The sequence below is a fragment of the Arachis stenosperma genome, chromosome 9, assembly GCF_014773155.1.
Source record: "Arachis stenosperma cultivar V10309 chromosome 9, arast.V10309.gnm1.PFL2, whole genome shotgun sequence".
In the NCBI taxonomy this organism is placed as follows: Eukaryota; Viridiplantae; Streptophyta; class Magnoliopsida; order Fabales; family Fabaceae; genus Arachis; species Arachis stenosperma.
In genome coordinates, this window is record NC_080385.1 from 152,960,197 (window position 1) to 152,972,174 (window position 11,978).

At 37.0% G+C, this 11,978-nt stretch overlaps 2 protein-coding genes across 2 annotated transcripts; both read left to right on the plus strand.

Moving 5' to 3' along the window:
* Positions 1 to 5,795: 5,795 nt before the first annotated feature.
* On the plus strand, positions 5,796 to 6,626 carry LOC130950143 (uncharacterized). Its single transcript, XM_057878684.1, has one exon. It carries the CDS (start codon positions 5,796 to 5,798, stop codon positions 6,624 to 6,626), a length of 831 nt encoding a protein of 276 aa, XP_057734667.1.
* A 4,042-nt stretch (positions 6,627 to 10,668) lies between these two features.
* LOC130948065 (dehydration-responsive element-binding protein 1D-like) lies at positions 10,669 to 11,686 on the plus strand. Its single transcript, XM_057876769.1, has one exon. It carries the CDS (start codon positions 10,812 to 10,814, stop codon positions 11,469 to 11,471), a length of 660 nt encoding a protein of 219 aa, XP_057732752.1. The 5' UTR covers positions 10,669 to 10,811; the 3' UTR covers positions 11,472 to 11,686.
* The last annotated feature ends 292 nt before the right edge of the window (positions 11,687 to 11,978 follow it).

The following is an 11,978-nucleotide window of genomic DNA, read 5'->3' on the forward strand; positions in this document are numbered from 1 at the left end:
ACTAATTTAAAAAATGAGTGACCTTTCAGAAATGAATTTAACTATTAATTATCAAAATATATGAATATTATAGTAAGATATAAATTTTTGATGGACTTAATAATATATAAATATACTTAGAGAGTCAGAATATATCCATTTTCTCCGGTTGAGCCAGATTTTGAGTCTGATGGATTTATTCATCATGAAGAATATGTTGCTCTTTGTTTCAGTTTTTTTTTTGAATATAATAATTGTTGAATTAATTATTAAAATATAATTCTTGCTGCCATTAATAGTTAAATTTGTTATTGAAACTATTAGAGTTTTCTGTTATTTGAATTATTTAATTATTTTTGGTTATGAATGATAGTAGAAGAGAAAAATAGGTGGTAGTATAATAGATAAAAATTTTGGATAGTAGTAGTTAGGAGTATTTAAAATCGATTCAACTCAAACAAAATCGATCAACTGAATAAAAAAATTGATAACCAAATAAATCGAAAATTAAAAAAAATAATTTTTTGCAATTTTTTATTGGTTCATTTTAATTTTCAGTTTTAATTAATAGAAAAAAGATGAATCAAATCAAACCAAACCGATCAATATAACTAAATCCCTAAATATCTTTACCCTCATCAAACCTAAATTTCCATTTCTCACATATGGTTCTTTCCATTGATAAGAAAACTACCACAAATTAAATGCCACTGTGCTCTTCAAAACTATTGTTCCAAAAGCGGTTGCACCAAAACAATTTCTCTGATCTCACATTATCCCTAATCCTATACCCTTCTTTCTAAAAAGTTTATTATCTTAATTAAATTTCCATTTACTGTCTTGGAACTATATGATTGTTCTTTTTATGTAAAATATGTTGAACACGAGATTACATCATAACTTTTCTATTCAAATAAAAAATATTTCGAGTGGTATAAATGTAGTACTTATAAAAAATATTCAGACACTTAATTCTGATAAACAAAATTTATATAGTATAGTTATCTCAAAAAAAAATTCCTTGTACTTATTCTTTATTTTATACCTATTTTATTTAGCCATTGAGAAGAATTGTTAGTTACCGAATAAAAGAAGAAAAAATGTTAAAATTCCACATGAATTACAAAAGAGAAACTGAAAATTAATCGTTTAACTGAGTTATAATGTTGAAATCATTTATTATAATTAAATATATTTAGTAAGTATTAGTTAATATGACTGTGTTTAGGGCATAATAAAAAATATAAATCCTAATTTATATTTTAATTTTTCTGATTCAATATAAAGATGTTTTAGAAAAAGAGTTTTGTATTTGACATACAGTAGTGTACTGTTTATGTGAATAAAAAAAGAAAAAGATTTGTCGTTTATGATATCCCATTTTGGGCTAAGCGGGGATTTGTCCTTAGCAATTGAATATATATAGGCATAAAAGTGAAAATCACATAGCCTGTTGTACGGTCTTATCATGGACTCCGTGGTTCACTGTCTCTTTATCAGTTGTAAGGTATCAATTTCTACATCCAAAAACAAATTATCATAAGAATTGGGGATTTGGGATGCCCTTTTGTGTGTGAAACGTGTTAAACATTAGGTATTATGAAGATTGTGTGTAATTTTAGAAGATATAAAACTTGTAATAAGTGGCTTTGACGTGTTGGTAAAAGAAGTGGGACGTGAAATTTTTGGGATGAATTGTCAGGCAGGAACTGTGGAAGGCGAAGCAGTCAGTTGTGAACAACAGGAGAATATATGTGCAAGAGCTTGTGGTGACGCAGTTAGGTGGTCGGAAAACTCAATAAATTCGACGAACTGTACAGATCAGGCTGCAGAAGTGATAATGGAGAGACAGCATGAGGAGGTTGAAGACAAGGACAGATTGGTAATTTCAGAAAAAATTTCGAACGAATGGAATTATGAATATTTAAGTCCCGATCAAATGAAATTAGTAACATATTATCCTCATAATTCTGGCATTCATGGTTCAGCTGATTTACTGGGATATGAGGAGAGTACAAAAGGGGATTCAGAAGTAACGGTATCATGGAATTATTGCTGCAAGACTATTGGGCTAGCAAAGGAATGTACAAGGCCTCTAGCCAAAAATCCAGCCATGGGCCCAGCGAAGATACAATCAGCAGCAGGCCCTTGTTGGGCCACGAACCAAAATTCAATTCATTGCAATATGATGGAGGCACGGGAACTGCTACTGGGCCGGGTTGCATGGGAACGGGTCAGGTTGGAATTGCTTCGCAGCGTGGAGACGCGTTGTGCCCTGCTGCAGCCGCGCACGAGGTGCTCCGTATTGTGGGAGGCATGGAACCCAGGCTACGGCCATGCCCTGAAGTTGGAGGTTGCGACGTGTCGGCAGGTAGGGCAGGTCCGATGCAGCGGCGAGGAACCGGGATGGAAGGCGGCGGTGATGGGCTGATGACGATTCCGACGCTCCCCATGGAAGCCGAACCATGTGAATCAGCTGGGGACTCCGACTTGGATTCTGATGATAGGCGAAGGAAGCTTAGGAGCAGAGGAGATCTGGTAATGGAGGTAGGATGCAGTAAACTAATAGTTGTTGGGGTGCCTGAACGGGCCCGAGGGTCTAACGATAGAGATGAGGGACAGAATAATGGACACTGTAACGATGCTTCTTATGAGAACAGTGACGGAGTGCAACGAAATGACTGTAAAGCGCCTGAATTTGAAGCGACTTGCCACCGAACTTTACCAGAGCTTCAGGACCAAAATGAACTCAGTGATGATAAGGATAGTAAGGAGGACAGAAAGATTGCAAATGACAATGAAGTCAGTGACAGTGAGAGTTCAAAATTGAAGGAGCAGCTGATAGAAAACAAAAGGGTTTGGGAATCGGCAAAGGAGTCAGGGGCTGAACTATATGATGAAGAAGAGGATATTATGGCAGTACTTCAACAACAGAATGAAGAAATAGCTCGGAAGAAAAGACTGACAAAACAGAAGGCAAAAGCTAGACGAAGCAGGCCCAAAACACAAAAAAAGGTGTGCAGTATTTATTTAAAATGATTATTAGTTCTTGGAATGTTAGGGGGTTGAGGGGTGACGGAAAACTGAGAATGGTGAAGGACCTAAAAAGAAAATATAGATTAAACATGCTAGGTTTGGTAGAGACTAAAAGACCGTCAGTGACTAGATTTGATATTTCAAGAATATGGGGGGATAGTTGTGTTGGTTGGGAATATGTTGAGGCTACTGGTGCGTCTGGCGGATTGTTGCTAATATGGGATGAGGGTTTTTTTGATGTTAGAAATTGCTATAAAAGTGAGAGATGGTTGTGTGTTGAAGGAACTCTGTTGTAGAATAATTTTAATTGTGCTTTTATATTAGTTTATGGTGCACATGCTAGAGATGAGAAGCTTGTTGTGTGGGAGGAGCTGAGTTACATAGCTGGTCTATGCCAGGTTCCCTGTTGTTTCATAGGGGACTTTAATGAGATTTTACATGTTGAAGAAAGGAGAGGTACTGATAGCTTATCTTTGTCGGCGGAGGATTTCAAGAACTGGATACAAGACATGGGTTTAGTGGATTTGCCGATTACTGACCGTAAGTTCACCTGGTTCAGAGGACGTTCTTGTAGCCGTATTGACAGGGCCTTGGTTAGTTTGGAGTGGGTAGAAAAGTTCCCGGAGACTCGATTACGAGGTGGTCCAAGGGGACTGTCAGACCATTGTCCTCTTATAGTGGAAGATAAGAGATTGAGAGATGGCCCTAGACCATTCAGAAGCCTTGACTCGTGGTTTACACATGAAGGTTTCTTAAGAATGGTAAAGGAGGAATGGAGAGGGTTACAAGAGATGCAATTCATGGATAAGCTGAAGGCTTTGGCAAGTCCTTTGAGAAGATGGCATAAAGACAAGTTTGGAGACATGGACAACAAAATTTTGCTGTTGGAGGAAGAGATCAAGAAGATTGATGACATGGTGGGTGATGGGGCTTATGATGAAACGGTGGAGGCAAGAAGGAAAGCGCTTGTGACATGTTGTTCGAAGTGGTATGTTAGAAAAGAGTTACATTGGAAGCAGATGTCGCGCTCAAGACATGCCAGGGACATAGATAAAAACACAAGGTACTTCCACAACATAGCTTCGGCGAGAAGGAGAAACAACAGGGTTGATGCATTGGTTATTAATGGAAGATTGATTAGGAATCAAGCTAGAATCAAGATTGCAATAAGGGACTTCTACAAAGACTTGTACCACCAGGAGAAGTCACCATTGGTGGGGTTTAGAGACGGTCTGGTGGAGAAGATCAGTGAGGCTGATGCTTTGGCTTTGGAGATATAGCTGACCCCTGAGGAGGTTAGAGAAGCAGTGTGGGATTGTGAATCATCAAAGGCTCCTGGTTGTGACGGCTATAACATGAACTTCATAAAGAAGTGTTGGGATGAAATTGGTTCTGAGTTCACGGGAGCGGTGTTGGACTTTTTCCAGTCCTCCAGGTTACCGGCGGGTACTAATCTCACTTGGGTTGCTTTGGCTCCTAAGTTTACTGGAGCAAAGGAAATCAAGGACCTTAGGCCTATCAGTATGGTCGGGTGTGTATACAAAGTCATCTCTAAGATGCTGGTTAGGAGAATGCGAACAATAATGCCACGGCTTGTAGGTGAGACACAGAGTGCTTTTGTTAAGGGCAGGAAAATTCATGACGGGGCTCTTATTGCTTGCGAAATTGTTCAATGGCTTAAACTGAGAAGAAAGGAAGCGGTGATAATAAAGTTAGGCTTCCAGAAGGCATACGATAGAGTAAAGTGGAGCTTCGTGGATTTTGTTTTACAGAAAATGGGGTTTGGAAGAAGGTGGAGGGGGTGGGTTATGGAGTGCGTCAGTACTTGCTCTATGTCAGTCTTGATAAACGGTTCACCTTCCAAGCCGTTTAAGATGGAAAGAGGTCTACGACAAGGTGACCCACTGTCTCCTTTTTTGTTTGTCCTTGTCGTTGATGTGTTACATAGGATGCTTGGGGAGGCGGTTAGAAACAGACGCATATCTCCACTACTGATAGGTAGAGATCAGGTTGAGCTGTCGCATCTTCAGTTCGCGGATGATACCATTCTGTTCTGTCCTCCAGAGGAAGAGACAATTAAGAACTACAGGAGGATTCTTCGATGTTTTGAGCTGATGTCGGGGTTAAGCATCAACTTTGATAAATCTAGCTTGATTCCTATTAACTGTGATGCTCAGTGGGTTCAGCATATGTGTTGCGTGCTGGGTTGCAAGGAAGCCTCCCTTCCAGTAAAATACTTGGGGATCTCGTTAGGAGCTAATCCAAGGTTGGTGAAGACTTGGAAGCCAATCATTGACAAAGTGGAGGAAAAACTCAGCCTTTGGAAAGCCAAAGTCCTTAACAAAGCCGGTAAGTTGGTGCTCATTAAATCTGTACTAAATAGCCTCCCTGTATATTATTTAAGCCTGTATAAGATGCCGAAGGCTGTTGCAGAGAAACTTATTTCCTTACAGAGAAGATTTCTATGGAGTAAGGAGGATGGTAGGAATGGTATGGCTCTGGTAAAGTGGGAGGTGGTGCAGGCGCCTAAAAAGCTTGGTGGGTTGGGTGTTGGGGATGCCATGTTGCGAAACACATCCCTTCTTTTTAAGTGGTGGTGGCGCTTTTCAAAGGAGGATTGTCCGCTGTGGAAAAAGGTGGTTTGTTCGTGTAATAACCTGGACCCAAGTGTGCTGTTGTCCTCTCAGGTTTTATCCATTAAGGGGGGTCCTTGGAAGGATATCTGCCAGATACAGTTCAAGAAATAGCAAGTAAGACAAAAGATGATTACTGGGTTAGCTATGGAGGTGGGTGATGGAAGAGGGACTCGATTCTGGGAGGATGTTTGGTTACGTGGTGGTGCTCTGAAAGATCAGTTTCCGAGACTTTTCTCAGTTTCAAACCAAAGAGGATCTGTTATAGGGGATTGCGGGTTTTGGGATGGGGCTGAGTGGATATGGAACTTCCAATGGAGGCGAGAGCTATTCCAATGGGAGTTGAATCTAGTGAACCAATTGCATGATGTATTAAGGCTGGTCAAATTGGATTATGGCAGTGAGGATAGAGTTGTATGGAAATTTGATAAACAAGGGGTCTTTTCTACTAACTCTTTTTTGCAGGTACTACAGGAGGACATCATTCCGGAGGACATAACAAGCTACAACTTTACAAAGACAATCTGGAAAGGTTTAGTTCCACCAAGAGTTGAACTGTTTGTCTGGTTTGTGTTGACTGGTAGGGTCAATACGAAGGAGAGACTGAGTCGGTTGGGAGTTATTCACCACGAAGATGTTGTATGTGTGTTTTGTAACAAGAACATTGAATATAGTCACCACTTGTTCCTTGGTTGTGATTTCTCTTGGCAGGTTTGGTGTACTTGGTTATCATTTGTTGGGAGGCTATGGTCTTGCCCGGGAACGTTAAAAGAACATTTCATAAGTTGGACTGGGATATCAGCTAGCAAGGTGGAGCGCAAGAGGTGGTTGATGGGATTTTGTGCGATTACATGGAACATCTGGCTAGAAAGGAACCGAAGAATTTTTCAGAATAAAGGAAAAGGGGTTGACGAGATCATTCATATGTCTTTCATGAACTATAAGGAGTGGTTAGGTGTAGATCCTTTTTGTTGTTGATGGCAATGCCGGAGATGACAAGGGGATAAGCATTAGTGTTGATAGGAGTTACCTAGATTGCTTTATGATATTCACTGATTCTTATGTTGTTTCGCTCCACTTGTTGTGTTGAGCTTCTCTCTTTCAAAAAAAATAAAACTTGTAATAAAAAGTGTAAAATGTCAAGTTAAAGATAATAAAATAGGATACGGCTGATAATTAATAGTCAAAAGAAACATTTGTGCCACTAATTTGATTTAACTCGTTCATATATATCTTTGTTTTGTAAAAAAAAAAAGGAAATAGACTTAAAATTCTTCATATTTCAAATTCAAAAAGAAAAAATATATTAAATATAAAATTATTTATATATCTTTATCTAACTAATTTAGTTTTCATAAAAGATAATTCATAACATGTAACACCGTATGTTTAAGCCCCTTCTTAAGGTGAAGGCTAGATTTATGCACAAATTGTGTCACTCAAAATCCCTTTTGTGTGACTATATAATTTCACCCCTTTGAAAAACTTTCTTGTGACTATATAATTTCACTGGAGAATCAGAGATGTACAGTAAAAATTTCTTGTAAATATAAAAATAACAAAAAACTTGTTGTAAATGCTTAATTTATTGGAACCACGTTTAAACATCTAATTCTGTTGCCCCTTTATCTTTTTACCTTGTGTGTAACTGAGTCTATGGATTTTACTAGCTGATCATTCCATAAAGAATGGCCCACTTTTTTTCTCTGTGTGTTGGTTTGTCTTGATTGTGGATGAATAATAATAGAAGAACTTAGGCACTGCCTTCATAAGGATGGAAAGAAAAAGCCGAAATTAAATGGTGTCTCTGGGCCCAAACTTTGCATCCCTTTAATCTACCTTATAGCCAGTCACTATCACATTATGTGACCTATGTTTGTTTCCCCAGAAAATCATGCATTCTATATACAAGTTCATTGACAAATTGAATACTAACATTGATTAACTCTCTAAAGAGTCTAAGGTCAAAATAGTAACAACATATATATTTAATTGTTTGCTTCAGATAGAAAATTGAAAAAAAAAAAAACGGTACAAAATAATTGTGGGAATCCACGTATTCTACTCGGTTCCGCGTAAAATGAACAAAGGAATACCAACCTTTTTGTTATCTCAGTAAATAGCACCCTTTTCGTCGTTTTCTTCATCAGTCATTCAATTTGAATAACCTGGGTCCCGCACCGTCACTATAATTCACCAGTAAAATATTCTGGATGTACAATATCGATGGGCTTCATTTATCAATATATGAAAAATATAAAAATAAGATTAAAATTATTTTCACAATAACTAAAAACTTAAATTTTTTATTTCATAATATATTTGACAAGTGTTTGTTAATATATTTATTAACTAGAGCATTTAAAACATGAATCATATTAAGTAATCAATAACTTTTTTTAAATAATATGAATAACGAGTTTTAAAATTGATCCAATTTAAATAAAACAATACTATATTCTAAATTACTCACTTAAATTTTAATATTAAAATAATTATCTATACACTTAATAAATTAAACATTCAATATATTCATTATTTACTTCGTTTAATATTTTTATTATTTACCTATAATTATTCTTAAAATATTCACTATCTAGGATGATCTACTAGATTTTACAACAAAAGTTGAAGTCAAATAGAAAGAAAGATAGCCCTTAAGATTTGTGATTTTAGATTACTCTATATTAGGTATGAAGGGATAAGGCAACAGTAATAGTAAAGTACGGATGGAAAAAGGCAGTTAATAACTGTCAACCGCGTTTGGGAAAGTGTGATGGATGTCACCTCACAGAAAAGGCATCTCTGACTATGTGCTCAGTTGAGTTTAGTAATTGGTTGAGGCCTCACACTCTAGAAATTTCAGACTGGCCCTACTTCTTTTCTTTTTAACTATTTTCTCCTTTTCCTTCTTCTTATCTTTTTGTCGTGCTCTAATTTTTTCTTGTTTCTTTGGGTCACCCTTCCCTCCTTTTCTATTCTCGTGTTTGTTTTGGGTCAACTACTGTTCCTATTTCTCCAATGGAAGAAGCTTCCATTTGTTGGGCTTTTATTGGGCTCAGAGCAAACCCAAACCAGTCCATTAAACTCGGAATAACCTTCCACATTACCAAAATAAATAAAAAAGGACTCTAATAACAAAAAGAAATAGGAAACTCAGAAACTTCCATGGAGCATGACCAAATAAATAAATAAACAAAGAATCATAACACTAAAAATTGTTAATAATATTTCATTAATTTATTAAGGTAAACTAAAAAGAATATGCGAGTCAATTGTCAAATTCTTTTAATCTCTCATCATCTATTTGTCAAAATTCATAATAATTTATTCTATTTTGTTATAGAAAACATAATTGTCTACCGATAAACCACTCCACCCCCTCCTTTTTATTCTTTTAATTTTTTTGTTTACATTGATCAAACTTCTTTGATTTGGTACACTCATTAAACTTGAAGTTAATGGTATTTTATTGGCAAGTTGGGACAAAAAGCTAGCAAATAAGAGAAGAAAAATAACGCTATGCCTACGCAGTACGCACACATATTTTTGGCATGTGGTTATGTAAGTATGAACCCTGGTTTTGTGAGTTGTCTGTCCATGATCCAAGTCCACAGTATCATTTCCCTACGCAAATCCAGCTTTGTGAAATCACTTTAATTAAGTCTTAACTATACTATTAAATAATTCAATCTAAGGGTCAAGTGCGGTGCGTTGTCTCCTCTTGCTTTCTAACCTTTTCGTCACACTGACGAAGCCAAGACCGGAGGCAACTCCCACCCACAAAATCCAAAGGATCTAAGCCCAATCGCTCCCTTTAGGGGTGTCTGCGGATAGGATCGGATATGGCCGAAAATTCGATCCGATCCACATAATTTCTATCGGCATAATTAAATCTTCTCTTTTTAATCATATTTCAATGTAAAAAATTTAATAAAAATATTTCTTTCATACTTTTAAACTTATTTATTGCTAAAATATTTTTAATCAAACTCTTTTTAAATAATAAAAATAAAATAATATGATATATGAATAATAATTACTAACTAAAACATACAAGTAAATATAATACTAAACATATATATTTATTTATTAATTATTATTGTGCGAATCTGCGGATCCGCGGATCGGATACGCGAATGTAGAGCTGATATTCGCGATCCAATCCGATCAATTTACGGATCGGATCGTATCCGCAATTTTCGGATCGGATGTGAATATTTACCGCGGATCTACGGATACCATCCGATCCATGGACACCGCTAACTCCCTTTAATTAGTTGAATTAAATACAAAAAAAAAGAACAAAATGAATTTTTAATCTTAAACAATCATATAAAATATACATTAAAATAAATTATATTAAAATAAAATACACATTAAAATATAAAATAAATATTAAAAATATATTAAATTAAATTATATATTTTATACATAAATATATAATAATTAATTTTAATATATAAATAAGATTTTTAAATCTTAAAAGAAGATAATAAAATATAAAATATTAATAATAAGGTTAAAGATTCAATTCGTTTGACCATGACAAGGACACCCAGTTCAGTTCACGAATTCTTGTATCTCTCTTTCCAGGTGATGGATGGCTTATCACAATTCAAGAGACACACACCCCCTCCTTTCTCTTCACCTTCTCCTATCCCTTTCAGTCAAGCCCCCCCTTATCCAGTTTTAAAATCTAGAAAGTAGAAACTAGATGTGGGGAGACAAAGTCACACGTGTCATAATCCACACTCCAACTTGTTAAATGCAAAGGCGAAGCCCACTCTGCTAGTTCTTATTAGTTCTTACAATTCCTTAACCATAGTCCATACCGTGGGAAGACAAAGACAAACTGCAACCCATAACTCCCAATCAAATTCCTCAAATAAACTAAGCCCTAAATACTAGAAACATTAAATTACTTAGCTGTCTCCTCTACATAGAGTCCGCGTTGCCACTTTCCTTTCAAACACAGTCTCACTTCCCGCACACACTATATATAACTCATCAATTTCAATTCTCTATTTCCCTCCCAAAAACACACACAACAACAAGTCAAGACCAGAAACAAAGACATCAAAAGCCATAAACTCACCCTTTTCAACAAACTATTCCATTCACTCAAATAATTTCAAAGTTATAAACTTTACATCCATTAGCATGTTTCCCATCAATCATATTGTCAATAACCAGCTTGCGAGTAGCTCCTCGGAGAACACTGTCTTGTCATCGCCGTTGTCGGAGGGGGAGGTAGTGCTGGCGGCTAGCCACCCCAAGAAGAGAGCGGGGAGGAAAAAGTTCAGGGAGACGCGCCACCCTGTCTACCGCGGCGTGCGGCGGAGGAACTCCGGCAAGTGGGTTTGCGAGGTGAGGGAGCCAAACAAGAAGACGAGGATATGGCTCGGGACGTTCGCCACTGCGGAGATGGCAGCGCGTGCGCACGACGTGGCCGCTATCGCTCTCAGGGGGAGGTCTGCCTGCCTCAACTTCGCAGACTCGGCGTGGCGCCTTCCGGTGCCGGAGACGACAGACGCAAGAGACATCCAGAAAGCTGCAGCGGAAGCTGCGGAGGCATTCCGCCCCGTGACGGAATCGGAGACTGGTGAAGTGAGGCGGGAGGGTGCTGTGGGGGTAAAGGGCGCGTCAGAGACGACCATGGTGGCAGAGGCGGCGGAAGAGCAAGAAGAAGAAGAAGGGGTGCCGGAGATTTGGAGGACCATGGCGTTGATGTCTCCAACGCATTACTGTGCGAGTGAGTATGGCGTTGATGACGTGGAATTTGATGATGCCGAAGTATCCTTGTGGAGTTATTCAATTTAATTTAAGGAGGCAAAAAATACAAGTCATTCATTCATTCATTATTTATTTATTTAGAAACTATTTTTAGGAATAAAGAGATTGTTTATATAGTATTAGACGTTTTGACCTTTCTGAGCTAAAGTGTCCGTACTCCTAGGTTTTTTTTACACTAGTACGGATGATGCCACAGAAAGTGATGGAGAATAGAAATATAGAAAATTTGATTAAAAAGGCTACATGGAATTTATTTCTTCAGATTGTGTATAATTAAAAATAAAATCAATCATATATGTATATATAATATAAGGATTAATAATCTACTTATTGATATGGTTTTTTATAGTAGTAACAATTTGTAACTATATTATTATACATACTCAAAGTTAAATTTGTATTTTCTTAGCTTCACATAAAGTATTAGTAGTTTCAACATAAGAGAAATATGTAACAAAGGATTACCAAAATTGCACTAATAATTTAACAAAGGAAAAGAAGGATGTATAACGACCAAAACGTTAGGCTATAAAA

What these genes read in the sequence shown, in the direction of transcription:
- LOC130950143 (XM_057878684.1), top strand. Translation starts at nt 5,796, where the DNA reads ATGGAGGTGGGTGATGGAAGAGGGACTCGATTCTGGGAGGATGTTTGG.
- LOC130948065 (XM_057876769.1), top strand. Translation starts at nt 10,812, where the DNA reads ATGTTTCCCATCAATCATATTGTCAATAACCAGCTTGCGAGTAGCTCC.